Source organism: Aulonocara stuartgranti (assembly GCF_965226115.1).
Source record: "Aulonocara stuartgranti genome assembly, chromosome: 4".
Classification (NCBI taxonomy): domain Eukaryota; kingdom Metazoa; phylum Chordata; class Actinopteri; order Cichliformes; family Cichlidae; genus Aulonocara; species Aulonocara stuartgranti.
In genome coordinates this window covers 26,384,330-26,405,545 of record NC_138942.1, presented here as the reverse complement: position 1 = coordinate 26,405,545, position 21,216 = coordinate 26,384,330, and the positions used below count along the sequence as shown (strand labels likewise).

At 41.2% G+C, this 21,216-nt stretch overlaps 1 protein-coding gene across 6 annotated transcripts in view; it reads right to left on the bottom strand.

The window, feature by feature from the left end:
* mei1 (meiotic double-stranded break formation protein 1) overlaps nucleotides 1–21,216 on the bottom strand; it is a 90,148-nt gene that overhangs the window by 47,011 nt on the left and 21,921 nt on the right. For 4 of the 6 annotated variants that reach the window (XM_082531813.1, XM_082531815.1, XM_082531816.1 and 1 more), the window contains exons 1-8: nucleotides 18,958–19,050; nucleotides 18,392–18,549; nucleotides 18,070–18,193; nucleotides 14,139–14,189; nucleotides 10,851–10,924; nucleotides 8,158–8,263; nucleotides 3,580–3,789; nucleotides 1,004–1,182 (exon numbers count right to left, since the gene is read on the bottom strand). In XM_082531813.1, the coding sequence (XP_082387939.1) occupies nucleotides 1,004–1,182; nucleotides 3,580–3,789; nucleotides 8,158–8,263; nucleotides 10,851–10,924; nucleotides 14,139–14,189; nucleotides 18,070–18,193; nucleotides 18,392–18,535 (888 nt within the window). In that variant the 5' untranslated portion in view covers nucleotides 18,536–18,549; nucleotides 18,958–19,050. Of the gene's footprint in view, nucleotides 1–1,003; nucleotides 1,183–3,579; nucleotides 3,790–5,886; nucleotides 7,321–8,157; nucleotides 8,264–10,850; nucleotides 10,925–14,138; nucleotides 14,190–18,069; nucleotides 18,194–18,391; nucleotides 18,550–18,957; nucleotides 19,051–21,216 lie in introns of those variants that run through there. The other 2 variants (XM_082531817.1, XM_082531818.1) reach the window with 2 other exon arrangements.

Sequence of the window (21,216 nt, the reverse complement as noted above, 5' to 3'; positions counted from 1 at the left end):
AAGTATATTTTGGTATTCTAAATATTACGTTTGTTTGACCTCTGACCTCATCTTTAAGGTCAAACTTTCAGAAATTCTCTTTTCTCTTTAAAACTCTGCTTAAAATTATGCTGCCTGTTTGCATTGGCACCAATCAAGCAATGATATTGGTGTACAGTTTGTATCTAAATATCATGTCACCTTTGACCCTCGTTTCATTCAAGTTGACCCTACAATATGTTAAATACTGTCAAGAGAAAGAGAACAAGCTGCCTAGTTAGCTAGAAATATACTGTAATACAATCTTATATAATAAGCTCAAATTATTCATGTTCATTTATTTACAAATCAGTACTTATCATCCATTACCTACTCCTACATAATGTTTGTGTAATCAAAGTAAACATCTGTCATGCTACCTTTATCTGATTCTTACTGCACTAAAAACTTCATAAAGTAGATTTAAAAAGAACAAAGAAAAAAATGAATAAATAAATAATATAATACTATTCCCCTAAGAGTAAAGTGCCTTGGCGGAGTGCTTCTTGTTTTCGTTTGAATATGTTAAAGTCTGGAGCTACAACATATTGACTCGTGTACCGAGGGGGGATTTATACTTTTGTAAATTCCACACAGAAATGGATTAGGTGCAGATTATATACGGCTGAGGGTGTAGTCGTTTCACCGACAACCAATCCCAAAACAGTGCTGGTCTGCCGTCACAGCGTTGATTATTTAGTTAAGAGTTTCATTTAGAAGCAACACATTAGAGAACAGAGCCCTCCATAAAACCTCCCAACGTCATTAGCTGTTCTGTAATGTGAGTCATCACTGAGAAAATCTAACGAGATGTAAACTACACAATGATTTCCCAGACATGAACCACAAATATTTGTCCAGGGTAAAACCCCACTGAATCCCTATTCAAAGGCACAATAATCCAGGATTAGAACTTCTTGTTATGATTATCGTCAGAGCCAGAATGCAGGTCTTGGGGATGAGAGCAGGATGTTTGGACAGAGACCTTTTTCAGTATGAGAGGCAGAAGGCAGTGGTCAGGGGGCTGTTGGTCTTGGTTTTGGCTGAGGTTCTGGCTGTTGTTGGCGAGGATGTCCTCGTTCTCATCGCACATGACCTGACAGCTCAGGCTGTTCATCAGAACTGACACAGCATCAGCCAGATGCACAAGCTGTGACAGCAGGCCTAACAGATGAAAGACAAGCTGTTACAGATACTAATGACACAGATCAGAAGTTTTAAACACGATGCAAAGTTTATACAAAGGCCTAAACATGGCTGAGATCTACACATGCATGTGCTGATAAATACATTCATGTTTTGTCTGGTTTCTTTTTAAATTTAGAATAAAAGGTGCACAAATATTACCTACAGCGTCAGTGTCACCACTGAAAATCGCCACCATTAATTTGATAATAAACTGGGCTATTTCAAATATCACAGAGGGAAGTTTTATATTAGATAATCATTTATAAATATTAAACACCTTCTATAATAATAAAAGTCTCACGGTGAGGGATTTCTTCAGACTCAGCACCGATTTGTAATCATAAAAATACAAAAATGCAACTTCCCAAAGTGCAACATTATTAAAATACAATAATCTTACTTATATATTGTAGCCATTTCCAAATGCTAAATAAAATTAATAATACCTCCTGCTTCTTCCATCATGTTGCTGCTATCGTAGGTAAGCTTGCTGGTATTAAACTAATAACAACAGTTCAGCCATGTTTACTTTGCAATTGCAAACCAACCTCTATTTCAAACCTGCTGTGCAACACATTTTTCTCCCAAGTTATTACAGTGGCATACATTCCAACTTTAAATTTCTGGGAGATAATGACTCTGTCTTATTTTTCGTAAATGTCTGTACCTAATGTAGATCTCAGTTCTGGTTATCACCAAAGCGCACACTGCAAGCTTATTGTCCTTATAAGTCAAAGCTCCTCCAGATAGCAGGACTCTTTCATCTCCACATAATCCTCCCTCTTTCTCCATATAGCTTCGCTCTTAAGGAGATTTGGGGGATTTAGGGAAGAAAACAACTCCTTTTTGTTATTATTAAGCCGTACAAAGTAAGGGAAATTTCTTAAATTACATTTTTTTTTCAGTTCGAAAGGCAGATGTCAAATGACCACATTGCCATTCAAATAAGTCCTCGGCTGTCTTCTCTCAGCCAGCAGGGAGTGAAATTTTGTTTCATACATTGCTACAAATTCACCACCTCTCTTTTAATCTCACCAAGATCCTTGTTTTTAAGGCCTGAATAACAAAAATCTACATGATCAGACTTTTAGATGGTAGAAAACCAATTTCACTCTAGTTAGGTATCAGTTTAATTTGCACTTCAAAAACGCAAATACCGTAAATGTCGGGCTATAAGCCGCTACTTTTTGCACAAGCTTTGAACCCTGCGGCTTTTAGTCAGGTGCGGCTTTTCTATGGATTTTCCATGATTTTTGTGATATCGTAAGACAATTTGTTTTGTGTGTTCCGCTGTTGTACGGCACTACGTTGCCTGGCGGAAGGATCGGGGTTCAAGAGTGGTATGTTAGTCACATGTCCGTCCGCCAGGCAACGTAGTGCCGTACGAAGTAGCGCGAAAAACAAACTTCAAAGTAGCGCTACGCGTTCAGCGGGAGTCGTGGATGATGAGCGGCGATAAACTTGCAAGTTATGCCCAAAAAGCAAGTTATGCCCAACTCCACCGGTGGATTCTGACAGCGTGGAAAAGTGTGAAAACATCCACGATCAGCAACGGATTTTGAAGGGCTGGACTGCTGCATGATGGAGAGGAGGACACCGCCACGGCCCTTCTGAGGGTGTTCGACTCTGACACTGACAATGAGGATTTCTTTGGTTTTGAAAGTGACAACGAAGGAGAGAAGAAGAGTGGATGACGAAGCCATCATGAGCCTGTTTGTATCCGACACTGGAGAAGAGGACTTTGGTGGTTTTAGTGCGTAGGAAGAAGAGAAAGATGGTGGTGAATGACTGACTTTTCTTCTTGTTAAAGCTGTGTCACTGCACCTGAGCCTAAAAGGTAGGCCGAATCTATTGTTCTGGTGTGCTGTAGGTTATTGTTATGTACTACATGTGCAAATATGTACCCATAACTTGTTTTTCAAAATATTAATAAAAGTGATGTCTTCAAACAGCCATCTCTTTCCTGACAATTCCCTTTGTGCATATTCTCTTACATATGATAAGTCAACATTGAAACACCTGCGGCTTTTGGTCAGGTGCGCTAATGTATGTACAAAACAGGATTTTCCCCTGATTTTAGCTTGTGCGGCTAATATTTAGGTGCGCTTTGTAGTCCGGGAAATACGGTATATGCAATTTTTCATTTAAGCAGCTACTGATGTAGTCAATTATACTTTTAAAAATCTGAAACTGAATGCCTTGAGATTACTTTATGATAATCAACTGTCATTTTCCCAACATGCTGTATCAAATTACATCGACATTACTTTATCCATCTTGTAAAACATACTATGTTATAAAAGGATTTGTTTAAAAAATCACCCCCAAAAAATAAAACTCATAAAATGTATTCAACCAAAATATTTTTCTCACCGACACAATATCTGAGGAGCTGCGGGGAGCTGGCATTGGCTAATGTTTTCAGCAACACATTACACACTCTGTCCCTAACAGCAGAAGGCAAGGACTGGGCTGCTGAGCCCCCAGGAGCTCCAAGCAGTTGGAGCCACACATACACCACTGCACCCTTCAGTGCTTCGTCTGGGAAAAGCAGCGCTGAGCACAGGCGGTCTAACAGGGGCACTGGTGGAGAGAAATGGAAACAGGTAAGTACTTAGAGCACAAGTAAGACACAGGCATAATCATGTGGTATAGTTGTTAAGTGTCTGTATGTTGTTGTGAAGCAGCTGCTTTATTAGGTACACCTGCTTAATTGCTTGTTAACACCATTATCTAATCAGAGAGCAGAAACTCAATGCATTTAGAATAACAAGAAAGCTTTGAGCTGATAGGAAGACAACAGGAACTCAAGCCAAGGTATGCAGAAAATCATCTTTGAATTCACAACATGTTGAACCTTGAAGCAGATGGGTTACAGCAGCAGAAGACCACACCGGGTGCCACTCCTGTCAGCTAAGACCAAGAAACTGAGCTTAAAATTTACAGTGACTCACCAAAACTGGACAACAGAAAATTGGGCAAATATTGGCTGCAACATTTACATGTTGGGTCAGAATTTGGCATAAACAACATAAAATCATGTTGTTTACCTTCTCTCATGGGCTCAGGCAGGCAGTGGTGGATGGTATGGAGGATATAATTTCTTGGCACACTTTAGGCCTTTAAGTACTAAGTGAGTCTCATTTAAACACCACAGCCTCCCTGAGTATTGTTGCTGTATTGTCTATTCATTTATGACCTTCATGTAACATCTTCTAATGGCTGCTTTGAGCAGGATTAGACGATATCTCATAAAGAGATACAGATCATCTCAAACCGGTTTCTTGAACATGAGAATGAGATCACTGTATTCAAATGGCCCCACAGTCACTAGATCTTAATCCAATGGAGCACCTTTGGGATGTGGTGGAACAGGCGATTAACTTCACAGATGTGGACCAACAAATCCACAGAAGCTGTGTGATGCTATCACGTCAGTATGGACCAAATCTCTGAGTTATGTTTCAAGGACATTGTTGAATCTGTGAAGATTTAAGGAAGTTTTGGAAGCAAAAGGGGGTCCAAGTACTATCGAGGTGTACCTAATAAAGCTGCTGATAAGTGCATAAATAGACGTATGATTGCAACATCATGTGACATTTCAAGATATTGTACATTTCAATTACCAAGAAAGAAGTCTGCGAGTATGTACAGAAATGCAGGAAAATAAGAGAAACCCAGAGGTGAAGTAATTGTATTACTGTGAGAGAAGCTCAACAGACACCACAAAAGGACAGTGAGATTACAAAATGGAAAAAGTGCAAACTGCTGGGAACAAGGTGGAGAGTTTCAACTCTAGCTATGACAGACAACGGTGGACCCAGTGTCGGCGGGAAAATTGCCTTGAAGATGAAACGGTTGAAGATTGGCAATTGTGGGAGAGAGCAGAGTTAAACGGCAGATGAGAGTGTGAGCAGACTAGATTGAAAAACTATGCAGGCGTAGATTGGAGCATAAAAATATAAAAACACGAGTACTTTTATAATTATTTTCACAAAATAATTTGAACCCTAACATTAGTTTGTTGCTAGGAGAACTTAATTACTCATAATTTTCTCCTTTATACATCAATGTAAATAAAAGGGCAAAAAATTAAGAATTTAGTGTGAACACACCAGTATACGCGATGGCAGATGAGACACAGGCAGGAGACTGGAGTGGCTAAAGAGGGGTGAAAGAGTCAAATATGTCTAAAACAGCAACAATGAGAATAGTTGCACAGCGGATAAGAGCACAAAGCAACACGGGACTCAGCGAGTGTCGAACATGGAGAGAAAGAGACAGAGATGACAGAGCAGGAGAGCCAAATCCAAGCCAGCTGCTCTCTGGAGCAGATCAAAACCCATGTGAAGCAGAAGAAGCTCCCAGACATGTTTGATTAAACCGAAATATATGAGGCGGCCAAGATGACAGCAAAGCATAAAGAGAGAAGCGGTGGGGGTGGGGGAGAAGAAGGGAAAAGAGGTAGAGGAGGTGGTAACTCCTCCACAGACAGAGGATAAAAAATATGTAGGGAACAAAATATGAGCTGCAAAAGAACAGATGAGAAATAAAGCGACGTGCTGCTGTTTAATGCCACTCAATGAGAAAGAAACAAACACGGGGGAGGCACGGCAAACAGACAAAAAGGTCGTCTTGTGCTTTCCTTAAAGAAAAGAGCAAAAGTTCATTTCTGTTTACCTTGCTTAGTGTTTGGCTGCCCTACTCTGATGCTTTGAACTACCTCTCTGTTCATCTTCTGATCCGCTTTCTACAGTATTTAACCATCGCTTTGCACTTGTTGCTTCACCCTGCTTCCTCTTTCTTGGTCTATTAAAAAACATTTTAGTTTCTCTATATTTTTGTAAGCACTTTCTAAAAAAAATGTCTTGTGAAAAGTCTCAGCATAAAAAAGTGCTTGCAAAAAACCAAAAACAAAGCGGAAATGCTGAATGCTGAGATGATGCAAAGCTATAGAAATGATGAAACTTGCCATTTAACTGTTTAATTTTAGATGGCTGATATTTTTACATATCAGCTTGTGAGAAACATTTTTAACTTGCACTATTGTCCTTTCCTTCTTTCATCCCTCTTGTTATCTCTTTTTGCCTTCCATTTTTCTTATCTGTTTCATCTTCCCTGTTTTGTCTGTATCCGCTCCTCAATCAGTATCAGCAATACATAAATCGAAGAGAAAATTCTGGAAGAGAAAAGTCAACGAGTGAGGACAAAAAGAGGGGTTAATCAGTCAGAAAGACAGGCAGCCAGTGAGTCAGAGACAGAGGGAAATCTCCTGGGTGCTCTGGGCTTGTGTTGTCATTGCCTTGCTGTTGTCGTTAGTCCAAACAGCCCCACAGAGACTTGCTGAGTGACAGGCCACAGACAAGCACACACAGTCAATAGTGGCAGCCCACATCTTGCATCAACATTGTAACAACTCACCACTACCTGCAGCTGCTGGAGGGAGCTTGGAAAACTCATGAAAATACATGAGAGGTGGACACACATAGCATAATAAAATAACTACGGTGGCTGCCTTTTTGGCATAAGGACCACATTCGCGCTCGATCGTAAAGACAAGCAGTCAGGCGTGACACAAACACAGCACAATGCACACACAAACACGAAGCTGATTGACAAAGCCTAATAAGCACTGTGGAAAAATGATTCGGAGAGTACAAAGATATCATACAGGTGGTTGTAAAAGAGATTAAATCAACAACTGTGTGTTGGGGGAGGAGTATCTTTTCAGCTCGCTATACTACAGCTTTGTACCTAGATAAATACATTCATATAGACGGGGAGATTCAGGGAAAAGGTTCGGATGAACATTTGCAGTATTTGTAGCTTTTGCTATTTTACTTTCAGCAGGTGCTGGTATGGGATTGGCTATGCAGATGGAATTTTAAGGTTGGTTATCTCGGTGCAGCTGGAGAGCAATTGAAAAGGTCATAACAGCTAGAGAGATTGAATTGAGAGAGTTCAGGGGAAAGGATATGGAAGATAGACTTGTGTGATTTTTTCTAATTTCTTAGAGGCAGAGGAGGTGGAATAGGGAACAGCATGAGAAAGCTGGTTTCAAAAGTAGACATAGTACAGCTATTTCCATCAGCCAATTTTCTTATCCAACTAGGGGACTCAGGAGGCTGTAGCCTGTCTGAGCTGGTATAGAACGTCCTGGATATGTCGCCAATACATGCAGACAATGCTTTCCATGCATCTTGGATACAGTTTAAGAAGATCAATATAGGCTACGGTGACTGAAATGTAGATATGTCTCTCTAAGACAAAAGCGATCAGGAAAATTATGTATTCCTTTATATCTTCCTCTTCCACTTCAGGTGAACTCTACATTTCGAACACATTCTTGGATCTTAGCCCCTGAAATAATACATTTTTAATTCAGTTTCTGCCTCTCCAGTGCCACAGTGAAGAGTGAAACAGAAACTGCACAGTAAGCTACCTGAAACCTGACCGATCCTGTCTCAACTGCATTTTTAAAAACTGACCTGAATCAACGCACGTCATCAATTTCTTGCAGATACTCTATACATTCCGTAAGGCAAATGAATGTCTTTGCTATACAAAGGGGTCAGTGGCTGTGGCCTGCTACACAGCAGTATGTTTACAGTTTAAAAAGTATTTAGCGCCGGATTATAAATCTCAATGAGAGGAATTCATGAAGCATGAACTTTATAAATAAGTCCACGCATCACCTTTCCACCTGTATCCAGTGCTGGTAAAAACAAAGGGGAAAAATTATGCGTTGCTTACAACATTTCCAAGAACTGTTTATCACTTGACGAGATAAAGTTCACGCTCGTGTTGAGAGACGAGCTTACTGATGTACCTTTCTTGATAATGGACTGTAAAGAAAATAGAAACAAGGATGAAAACAGACTACTACTACTAGGGGCTACGTGTCCCTGTATTACTCTGAGGTCTCACTGAGTGTCATTTCCAGGGTCTCACCATAATGAGTCACAAGGCTCTGGGACACAGTAGGGGCAGCTTTTATTAGGTTACCCAAGAAGCTGAATGTAGGCAGGAAATGCTTCACACTGAGCTGCTCAGTAAGCTAGAAAAAGAACACAGAAAAAAATCATCAGTACTTACACACACACACACACACAGTAATATAAAGGAAATCTTAATGCATTAGATCATAAAGCTCTACAACATCGGTTTGCACGGGTGTCTTAAAGCTAAACGGCTATTTTAATGGTAGGTTAAAAAAAATCTTCAAAATGACCAAAATATATTTTAAAACTACTACAACAACCTAAATATCCTACTACTATGGAAGCCCGTTTCCACCACTAAAAAAAAAAAAAAGGATCCATAACTCAAAATTTCGAGTTATTTTCTCGAAATTTCGAGTTATTTTCTCAAAATTTCGAGTTATTATCTCGAAATTTCGACATATTAACTCAAAATTTTGAGAAAAGCAACTCGAAATTTCGAGTTAGCGCTGCCAATCAGTAATCTACGTGAATGACGTCATTTCCATGTTACCCGGAAGCTGAAGCCCTCAGCTACAAATGCTACAGCTAAGCTACCGGTATTACATCCAGTCGTGAATGCACAGATTGCTGAGTGTTTTCAGCCTGGCTTCACAAATGATGAAATCCCTGTGTTATTAGCTGAATCACATGGTGTTACTATCAGCAAACATACTTTAATTTGTTGGGATCCGTTTTTGAGTGCGCGGTCCTGCGCCATATGCTTCCGGGTAACAAGAAAGCAACCTCATTCACGTATATTTTTGATTGGCAGAGCTAACTCGAAATTTTGAGTTATATTTCTCGAAATTTTGAGATAATAACTCGAAATTTCGAGAAAATAACTCGAAATTTCGAGAAAATAACTCGAAATTTCGAGTTATGGATACTAGCTTTTTTTTTTAGTGGCGGAAACGGGCTTCCATATACTACATATATGTTATTAACCGCTTAAGTTTTTTATTTCCACTCGATAAAAAATCTCTGAAATTATTCAGCGAGAGCTCCACAACAGTAAGGCCAAGCACACACGACAATGGGCTCAGAGGATTTGTCATGGTCCTGGGTGTTTTGACCCAGCGTTTTAAGTTTGAGTTTATTTTGTTCATTAGGTTATCTAAGTTCATTTGGTTATTAGACTCCTTGTGTTTTCTTCCCCTGTATTTAAGCTTCCCCTCACCCTTCGTGTTTCATGCTGCGTGTCTTATGTTATCAAGTTTGTATTATCATGCCTAAGTGTTTCTAGTTCTTATTATTTCCCCCTCGTGTTCCAACTATGTTAAATCTCCCTTGCCCTTCGTGTGTTTCATGTCTGTTGTCTTATGTTGTTATGTCTGCCTCTCATGTTCCTGTTTCATTTTGGAGAGATCTCGTGTTTTTATATTATGGATTATGTTTTGAGTCCTTTGTAGTACTGTTTCGTGTTTCCCTAGATCTCAGTTATGGTTATCTTAGGTTTTGCTCTTTGGCTTCGTCATATGGCTTCCCTGTGTTCCATGTTATGTCCACTGTGATGGTTTTGTACCATATTTCAGGTTCCTATATTCTGTCTCCCCAGTTGCTGTTAAGTTTGCATGTTTAGAATTCAGTCAGTGTGTTTCCTGTTTTACTTTGAAGGTCCATGTCTCATGTGAGTGTTTCTAGTTTTGCTTCCCTTGCCTCGTCCTGCTTTATTACCCTCAGCTGTTCCTCCATGTGTTCCCACTTCCCCTAATCACCTCCTGTGTATTTAAGTCCTCTGTTTTCAGTGTGTGATTGTCAGGTCGTCTGTTGTCCACGCCATGTTTCCTATGCCATGCTTCCAAGTTTCTTGTCTAGGTTTTTCTTATTGTTTGTTTAGATTTCCCAGTTTAGGTTTGTGTTAATTTTGCTTCAGTTTGCCTTGCCCTTTGTTTGTACCTTTTTTACCAGCCATATTAAACGGCTCGCTTTTTGTTAACATTAAAGTTTTGTTCCCTGTTCCTTGGAGTCTGCATTTTGGGTCCTTTTTCAATTCATACAGTCTGCCCTCGCCAGACTGTGACAGGATTAGAGACACTCGAGAGATTTTTGCCTCCTTGTCCCCCATCACCAGCTTTGAGTGAGGTAGGAAACACTCTATCAAAAGCTGACATTTTTATTTCCACCAAATACCAACTGCAAATTGGAGAATTAATAATGGGTAAGTAAACACAAAAAAAATCCTACAACTGCAACTCTACCAAATCTGGTGCAAGAAAAATTAAGCATAATAACACTAGGCCACTTCCATACATAGTGATACACAGAAGAAGGGTTAATCTGAGCCAAGTGCTTGCGTGTTTAAACTGAAAAAAATAATAATTTCTTCCACTAACAGTTTGTGTCAAAACTTATAATCAAGCTCTGTTCTTGTAGCATAAATGAGACTTGTCTGCTGTGGCTGGTGTTATATTTTTCTGTCATCATCAGTATACACAGCTATACTGTTTTCCACCTGCAGCAGGATGAGCCTTCTCCATTACTGTCTCCCCCTGAGGTGACACAACAGCAGCAAGAGGGAGACAAGCACACTGTCTGTTTACTAAACAGCCTTGGGAGAGTATGACGCTAGTTACACAAGTGCTATTAAAATTTTTAAGATGTTGGGCATGTTCTTCTGCCTGCACGTGCACATGAGTAGGAGCGTTTCTCTATTTGTCTTACCTGTTTGTGTATCTCATCCAAAACGAAGCGAAATGACAGCTCGCTCTGGAGCTCCAGGAGTAGCTGAACCAGCACTGACGCAAGTAAACACACACACAAATGTATGCATAAACATCACAAATAAGTGCAGTTTCACACTTTCGCACAGTCACTGCAATTACAAGACAGAAAATCAAAACAGTCAATGTTAATGAAAAATCCAGGTGTATAATTTTTGAAGTTTTAAATTATCCTTCAGAATCTTCTACCACTGCTTTAGAAATTTGCATGCGATTAAATGATTCAAACAGGAATTTACTTAAATATGAAGTGCCTATACATAATGGTAGTTAAGGAATTTGCGTTACATAAGGCATCGTGTCACACAAGCCTGACAACCACAAGGCGCTAGTGGAAAATGTGCATTCCCTGACTGGGGGGAGGGTTGTGCACTGAAAACTTTGCCATGGTTGGCAGCAGATTGGTGTGGTTGCTCATTACGGTGCAGTCACCGTTTATTCCGAGCAGTAGTGAAACTTGAAGAAGTGCAATGCAAGCTGGGAATGGAGAAAGTAAAGGTTGTGCCTTAATGCTGCCTGCAACCAACACAGTTCAAAAAGTGCAAGTCTGCAGAGAAGTCAGCTTCTTACATGCTAACTGCAGCAATCTGCTAGCAACCAAAGGAACTGCAAGGAGATTTTTGGTGCAGCACTGTACACCCTCAATTACACCCTGCTGACTGCCAGGAACCTCCAGTAAACCACTTGCTACCTGTCAGAGAATACAGTTGCCAGCGTTCACTGACCAGTCTCTGGGTCTGTATGAAGGTAGCTGTAGCAATTAGTTTCACAGCAACTGCCAGCAACCTCCAGCAATTTCTTACAGCCCTTTCTTTAAGCCCTTACCAAACATTTCTACCGATCAGTGTTAATCAGTATCAGATAAATGTGCCATTATTTTACAGCATACTGAAATTTTAGAGCTGGCGTCTAGTGTGACATTAGCGCCCTGGAGCTCCAGTGGCTCCATGGTTCATGTGTCACATGACGAAGAGTGAGCTCAGGGCATAAGTAGTGCTAGAAAACAATATCATGTTAGGTGGAAGGTTTAGGAACCTTTTTTAAGGTCTAAAAAAAGTGATGGACAAACAGGGATTAGCATTGTCGTGAGTACGTATGGAGAATGTTTGTGTTACTTTTCTCCCTGCCAAAGGGGAGAGGCAAAAGTCCCATACTGCAAACTAAACATAACATTTGGGGCAAGTTCAATTTGAAAACTGTGCAAAACATAATGATACGTATGCAAGTAGAACCTGTTTCCATTAAAGGATGTGCACTGGTGTGCAACAGGCTATGAGTTGTGGTATATTTCCATTATTGGGTGTTATACAAGCGTTATCCAAACAGTAGTGACATATATTAAACCCTGTCATAGGGCTGTGCGATATGACCAAAATCTCATATCCCGATATAAGATATCTATCATCCCGATAACGATATAAATCACAAAAATTTAACATTTTCTGTAAATTCTGTGAATCTCGGGCAGCTCGACTTGCGTGAAGTGTTTTCAGCTGGGCGCTGTGTACCTGGAGTTGAGACTTTTAACAGATGCATGAAGGCATAGGTTGTAACGGCCGCCGTTTTCTTTGTATTTATTACACGGCGTGCTGCGGGGAAAAGCCTGTTCTAACGTTTGAGTTTAAGGTTTATTTTTTTTAGTACCTAACGCATCTTTTTTCCTTCTCATCCGTAAAAACTCTGCATACACTTTCACATAATTTATTTTGTTTTGAAAAGTCTCAACAGGATCTTGAGCTTTATTGTGAAAGGTTAATATGCAAAATAAACAAGCGGACGGCGGGGCCATGCCAATGTTTTACGGTCGTGGTTGCAAACGACAAAAACAGTCGCTTGTCCGTCCGTAGTGTGGTTATATTAAATGTAAGAGAAAGAGAGAACTTTAACAAATTAATATAGCCACTACAGTGACCATCAAAACCACGAAAAAACGATAGCGTAATCTGAAACGATAGATGTTTTTATATCATCATCCGATATATATCGTTATATCGAACAGCCCTACCCTGTCATATCAAAAAGGCAGTGTACCAAATAAATAAACTGCAATAGATGCAAGTTTAATGTTTAATGCATCGGTTTCCCTCTCAGTTACAACGCAAGTTCTCATTAAGCTGTAACTGCAAAGCTGAACAATTCTGTGAAGATTGTAGGCTTTCTTTCTCCTTCTTTCTTATCTCCTCACACTATGACTGCATTATTTATAGCGCTCAAGTGATTTACAAAACGTGTGCTTTACACACTGTCTGTGCAGAAACCAAATGCAGTGTCACATTTTAAGTACTCTTCTAACTGTTACAGAAAAGCAGTCCCTTGGGCATTTTTAAGACAGCTCCCGTAAAATCATTTGATTCGCAGCCATAGGTCCAGGCTGCTGGGGGATTCCCATGATGCACTGAGTGTTTCTTCTTCAGTTACCTTTTTCCACTCATGATGCATTTATATACCTGCATTTAATTAGCTATTACTCATCTCTGGCTCTCTTTCACAGTATGTCTCTGTCCTGTCTTCATCTGCTCACCCCCAACCGGTCGCGGCAGATGACCGCCCCTCCCTGACTCGGGAGGTTTCTTCCTGTTTAGTGGAAGTTTTTCCTTTCCACTGTTGCAAAAGCACTTGCTCATAGGAGGTTCATATGATTGTTTGGGTTTTCTCATGTATAATTGTAGGTTCTTTACCTTACAATATAAAGCACCTTGAGGCAACTGCTCTTGTGATATGGCGCTATATAAATTAAAGTGAATTGCACTGAATTAATTTGGACTTACTAAAAATTTTTATTTTTAGCATTTTTGAAAGGCTGCAATGGGAAAATCTGTCTGAGTGTTTGAAAGTGAGACTTTGCCACGAGGCCAAGATTGAGGATACAGAATAATCTGCATTTGGCTGCCCAAATAAACTCATTAAGTACAAAGAGAAATTCGCATTTCAGCTTTGAAGTCAAAGATCGCCTTAGCCACCAGCCCTGACCATTATCAGCAAGAAGGCTTATGTGTATCCTCCAAAAAAAAACAAAAAACACTGACTGTGTGTGTGTGTGTGTGTGTGTGTGTGTGTGTGTGTGTGTGTGTGTGTGTTCACAAAAACAACTGCATAGAAGGCCTCCATCTATGTTTGCGTGAGTGCAATGTGAGCACGAGTCTGTACATAGAGTGTGTATGTGTGTTTTCCTGAGCACACACAGACACACAAGCATACATCACCAAACCAGAAAGACGCATCTCTTCACCTTGGTCAACCTTCTCCAGAGTTACAGGGTCCTCTGCAGTTTGAAGCATCCCTGGGGACAGAGCAGATTTTAAAAGGCATACTTCAAAAACCACATGCACTCTTGCTTCTACACAGAAGTACAGGAGGAAGAAATTTAATGTCATTATGCAAAAAAAAAAGGATGAAATAGGACAAAATAGAAAATACAAATTACAGAGACATTAGATGGGGCTTCATGCTAATAAAGATCTATTTGATCATACTGTACAGGGTACTCTACCTTGCATTAGCTTTGCTGGACATCCAAGATAAAGTACGATCTTAAAAGCATGTTAAAGAAAAACAACTCAGTGTAGTGATGAATGTAAGGCATATTTTTATTGGATTATGCTCAGATGGAGAAGCACAATTCATGCAGACAATCCCACAAGAACTCTAATAGCTCTTTTAACGTCTTGTCAGATTGGTCAGAGCTTTTATGGCTTAGCATTTTGCCACACATCCTCTTATTGTGCTAATTTGATTAGAGCTTAAATGGTTTCAACATAGCACTTAATGCGGCAACCTAATAATCCTCCAATGAGGAAGTTATCAATAAAACCCTCGGATGATCTAGCATTAAAAAAACATACAGAGGTTCAATTATAGCAGTGTAACATTTGCAATAGAGGAGTCAGTAATTTAGTGTTGTGAGAATAATGAAACACAATGCAGGTCTATATATTAACAGTCTTACTGGCTCCACTGGGATTTTCACGGCACGGCAACTCATTCCATATTTAAAGATCCTCAAAAATTATTGCTGTCATGTCATCCGATATGTTGACACAGAGAATTATTCACGGTACAGGAGTCGAAATAACTTACGCTACAACTTAAATGCAAACAAGAAATCACAAATAATGAAAGTCTTGATAGTTTTATATGTTTTATACTTTTGTTAATAGCTCGTATTTTGTGTCTTTAAATCAAACATTTCAGAAATAATTTCAGAAACCCCGTCATAGTTAGTCAAAGGAGCTTGCAAAGAAAAGCGTCTGGACTTCTTTAAGTTACTTGAAGATGGTAATCCCCGAACCAAATGGTGGACACCAGAGGTGAAGGGAGCCACCAGGCTGAAGAAGGAGTCCTATCGGGCTTGGTTAGCCTGTGGGACTCCGGAGGCAGCCGACAGGTATCGACAGGCCAAGCGGAATGCGGCTCGGGCAGTGGCTGAAGCAAAAACTCGGGTGTGGGAGGAGTTCGGAGAGGCCATGGAAAAAGACTTTCGGACTGCCTCGAAGAGATTCTGGCAAACCGTCAGACGTCTCAGGAGGGGAAAGCGGTGCTCTACCTGCACTGTGTATAGTGCTGGCGGAGCGCTGCTGACGTCGACTGAGAAAATTGTCAGGCGGTGGAAGGAATACTTCGAGGACCTCCTTAATCCCACTGACACGTCTTCCGAGGAGGAAGCAGAGTCTGGGGATGAGGGGAATGACCCGCCAATTTCCGGGGGCGAGGTCACTGAGGCAGTTAAACAACTCCTTGGTGGCAGAGCCCCTGGTGTTGATGAGGTCCGCCCCGAGTTCCTGAAGGCTCTGGACGTTGTAGGGCTGTCCTGGTTGACACGCCTCTGCAATGTTGCGTGGAGATCAGGGGCAGTACCTGTGGACTGGCAGACCGGGGTGGTGGTCCCCATCTTTAAGAAGGGGGACCGGAGGGTGTGTTCCAACTACAGGGGGATCACACTCCTCAGCCTCCCTGGGAAAGTCTATGCCACGGTGCTGGAAAGGAGAGTTCGTCCGTTAGTCGAACCTCGGATACAGGAGGAACAATGCGGTTTTCGTCCTGGTCGCGGAACACTGGACCAGCTCTTTATCCTCTCCAGGATACTTGAGGGTGCATGGGAGTTTGCCCAACCAGTCTACATGTGTTTTGTGGACTTGGAGAAGGCATTCGACCGTGTCCCTCGGGGTGTCCTGTGGGAGGTGTTGCGGGAATATGGGGTGTCTGGCCCATTGCTACGGGCCATTCGATCCCTATACAACCGTTGCAAGAGCTTGGTTCGCATTGCCGGCAATAAGTCGGACTCGTTCCCGGTGGGTGATGGGCTCCGCCAGGGCTGCCCTTTGTCTCCGGTTCTGTTCATAATTTTTATGGACAGAATTTCTAGGCGCAGCCAAGTGGCGGAGGGCTTTCGCTTTGGTGGCCTCAGAATCTCATCTCTGATTTTTGCAGAGGATGTGGTTCTGTTGGCTTCATCGGGTGAGGGCCTCCAGCTCGCACTGGAACGGTTCGCAGCCGAGTGTGAAGCAGCGGGAATGAGGATCAGCACCTCCAAATCTGAGGCCATGGTTCTCAGCCGGAAAAGGGTGGAGTGCCCACTCCGGGTCGGGGATGAGTTCCTGCCCCAAGTGGAGGAGTTCAAGTATCTCGGGGTCTTGTTCGCGAGTGATGGGAGAAGGGAGCCGGAGATCGACAGACGGATTGGGGCTGCAGCTGCAGTAATGCGGACGCTGCACCGGTCCGTCGTGGTGAAGAGGGAGCTGAGTGTAAAAGCGAAGCTCTCAATTTACCGGTCGATCTACGTCCCTACCCTCACCTATGGCCACGAGCTGTGGGTAGTGACCGAAAGAACGAGATCGCGGATACAAGCGGCAGAAATGAGCTTCCTCCGAAGGGTGGCTGGCCTCTCCCTTAGAGATAGGGTGAGAAGTTCGGCCATCCGGGAGGGGCTCAGAGTAGAGCAGCTGCTGCTCCACATCGAAAGGAGCCAGCTGAGGTGGTTCGGGCATCTGACAAGGATGCCCCCTGGGCGCCTCCTGGGTGAGGTGTTCCAGGCATGTCCCACCGGGAGGAGGCCCCGGGGCAGACCCAGGACACGCTGGAGAGATTATATCTCTCGGCTGGCCTGGGAACGCCTTGGTATTCCCCCGGATAAGCTGGAGGAGGTGGCTGGGGAGAGGGAGGTCTGGGCCTCTTTGCTTAGGCTGCTGCCCCCGCGACCCGGCCCCGGATAAAGCGGATGAAGATGGATGGATGGATGGAAGATGTTTCACCTCTCATCCGAGAAGCTTCTTCAGTTCTTAAGGTCAAATGGTGGAGAGTCCCAGATATAAACCTAGTGGGAGTATCCCCCCACAGAGGGACAAAAGGACCCCCTGATGATCCTCTAATCACCTGAGCCAAGGTGTGAAACTGGGTGTGGGTCCCAATCCCCGTCATAGTTAAAAGCAAAGCTGTCCACTAGCCTGCAGCCCATGCTAATGATCTTTTTTTTGGTGGCTACTTAGTTTGATGATTCCATCTATGAAATGAGATTTAATGTGGCTGTCATTAAAAATGAAAATCAGTTACATATACAGCACTTAATTAAGGCCCAAATTACTGCATCACATCAAAGTCACAAATCAGTATAATGGTTTAATCACACTACCGATGACAAGCACACCTCTCCAAAGAAAAGAAAAGTAGTAAACTCAAGGTTAACTGCATTATCGGCGTGGATCCTTTTTTTTTTAATGAAATCAACGCAAAAACTATTATGTCCAGTAGTGTGAATATTTCTGTATCGTGTTCTGGTTGATTGCTAAGATCAATTGTTCTCTCTGTTCAGCCTGACCTTGCAGAAAAGCTGTAATGCGACTGCACCACCAATACAACAGTGGACTAACACAGTGGTGATTAGCTTCAAGGAGTGCAAATGTTAAACAATCAAGCTCGAGCTAGTGAGAAAACAGCCAGTGATGGTTAGGACTGTCAGTACTGACTGAAGGTCTGTGCACTGCAATAGTACTGTTGATGCTCCTTGTTTTCTAAGTGCATTCCAGTCTGATTTTGCCTACCTAGCATAAAACTGTTTGCACCTTTAGAGAGATAGCAAGTGAGAGGTGAAAGTCCAGCGCTTCACAATCGCCCTTGCTAGACATTCCTTCTGTTTCTAATCTGCTGCATGTGTTACTATTTCTCACCCAATAGTTTGGCTGTAAAATGCAGACAGACTCTGTGGTCCTGTTGGAGCAGCTCTCTCAAAGCCCCCGGAGAATACTTCAGCACTCCACTTACACTGGACAAGGCAGAAGACTTCCTCACAGACTGCATCCCACAGACAAGCGTGTAGGAGGAGAGATATAGGAGGGTAAATAAAGCTCCAGCTGAGCATCAAGGGAAATTAACAGCATAAGGCAATTTTCATACACATTTCCCAATCCTTCCTAAAGGTTGTGCAAGAGAATGTAAAGCCACAGTAAACAGCTACAACATGGAGATGTATATAAATATATTTCTTCTCACTGCTATGTCTTCATCGTCAATCATTTCAATGAGGCAGGCCACACAGAGCAGCAGCCCGCCTCCCTCCACAGGCCCAAGGCGCCTACTCCACTTTGGGTCATGTCTGAAGTGGATCTTGTTGCAAACTATATCCCTGCTTGTCATTCTGTTTGTTTCGCCTGTTCAGACAGAAAGACCACAACAGCTTTTTATACAAAACTGCAGGCGAGCAAGAGTGCTAGCAAGCTATTGTATTACCTAGCGCTACATGCTAACTATAATATTAGCACTAGCTAAAGTTAATTTGTGACTTAGCTAGCCATAATATCCTTAAAAACAGATGTTTTTGAAGATTTCTCTTAAAACCTTCAAAAACATCTGTTTTTAAGTAAAATTATGGCTAGCTAAGTTATAAATTACCTAGCGCTACATGCTAACTATATTATTAGCACTAGCTAGAGTTAATTTATAACTTAACTAGCCATGATTTTCTTTAAAAACAGATGTTTTTGAAGATTTCTATTAAAACAAATGCTATTGACAAACTCTAATAACCACAAAATATGTGTAATAAACCATAAACTAACCTTTGCTGACAGTATATATCAGACGAGAACTGTGCAGAAATGATGGCTAAAGTCAAAACCCCAAACTTTATTGAACATTACAGTACAGTAGGTTACCAAAATAATTCCAAACACTGTTGTACTAATAAAAACTGCATTTATAATGTAAAACATTTTAATATTATAATGATACTATAAAAATAGATATTTATAAACAAATATATGATACAAAAACTTAAGATGTCTATTTATTAAATAACTAAATTCTCCTGTGAAGCCTCCTTCAAAATTTACCTTAACATTAAGTGTTGGTTTTAAAATAAACAAAAAAAAAAGGCCAAATTCTGACAAAAAGATAACACAGGACAATATATTAATATCTTTAAGAGTGGTTTTACTCATATTAGCAAGTGTTATGTTGAAAGCTAACCCTTATTTAAAAACCACAAAAAGAGCTGATGATCTAATGGATTTATCTGGTATCTTTAAATGTGTATGATAATAAAAATGCAAATGAAACAACTCTGGAATAGTGCAAGTACATGACCATAGTTGTAAACTATGAATATATATGAATAACTTGTTTTGTTTTTTTGTAAATGTATGAAAAAAAGATAAGATACAAGCATTTTTTTTCTGGTTGTTATTTCACTTTTTTACTAGAAAGATCCATGTGTTGAACAATAGTGCATGAAGATAATGTTCTGGCAAATAATGATAATTATCTGAAATGCTATGATCATTTTTGCTGCAGTTATTGGAACTTTTCAATTTCGTGTACATATGGGAAATGCTTGCCTCATCATTACACTCATGCTTGGTTTTTTTTGTTGTTTTTTTTAACATAAAATCACATGAAACAGCTGCTTAGGTCCCATATTTCTTGCTGATGAACATTGGAGCTCAGTACATTGTACTGCTCTAATATTAAAAGTCCAATCAAATCAACAGTCTCTAACATTCAAAGGAAGCCTGATGGTGTATGTTTGAGCAAATCCATGCACAATTAGCCTCACAATTATATATCAACACCAATTTACCCTCCAAGGAATATCTTAGCTGATCGTTATGCTGAGACGTGTGTCTGAGTATCATTTAGCTGTGAAGGCCACAATTTGGTTATCACCATGACAACAAAAGCCTCTGGGTAACTGAGCCACTGTGTGATGATAGGTGTGTGGGGGCGAGTATCAGCTACTACCGACATGTCGATTTATAATCTCCCTCTGCTTCTCTTTAAGCAGAGTTCAGTGCGCATCAAAGCATCACACGTGTGGCCAGCTCAGCACTCCGCGCCTCTGTCTGTCAGTGACGGTGTAAATGAGTGTGCAGAAAGATAAACCCTCTCAGAGTTCAATATATGTAACCTTTGACAAATGTGCTGCGCTCCAGCAAACATATTTTAGGCGAAGTGTAGCTACTGCGCTGGGACTGTGTGTGTGTGCAGGAAGTGGTCAGAGGGTTTTGTTTCTTCTGGTTGACTGAGAAGAGTCAGACAAGATATCGGTTTATAAATTTGTGCCAGGACAGGAGCTAAATCCATCAGTCTGTGGCTTTTTATTTGCCCCCTGAGAGAGGCAAATATAACACAAAGAGACGGAGAGCCTTTCTCGCTGCTCGGGTAAACAGGATGCATAATCTGTCAACTTTATTTGACAACTGCTTTACATTTACTTCAAGGGGGCGTTTCAGGGCGAAGACAAATGGTTTGGAAACAACTCCTTTCTCCTTTCTGAGCACAAGTGGGGGGCATAGCATGAGAACAGTTTTCACACCGTTGCCTGGCCTTTCTTTCCCTTGGCTCTAACCACTTCCTCTGCCCCTGCGAAAGCCATTAATGGGGGTGTTGTGGCAATCAAAAAATAGCTCTATAAATTTGTCCATTATCTTCAGCCTACGCTTGATCATATCACCAGCTTCCTTGCACTGCAACACGCTGTTACACAGAGGCAACAACTTTTAGAGTAACAATTTTTATTTTCAGTAGTGGCTGGGATCATCAATTCACTGACTGCTCACAGCAATACACTGGCTAGGATTATCTACTCAAGGATCTGCGCTACCTCATCACCCGGTAAACCTAAACAGAGTGTTTAAACCACAGCACTGGATCATTATATTGTTACTGAGCCCATTTACTACAAATAAATATTGAAATAAATAAACGGGCCACTTCGTGTAAACCTATCAGTGTTTTATGACGCAGCACTGCTTCTAAATATGTTCTCAAAAAAGGAGAAAAAAAAGTTTGGTTCAGAGAAATGATCGCAGATCGGAAGT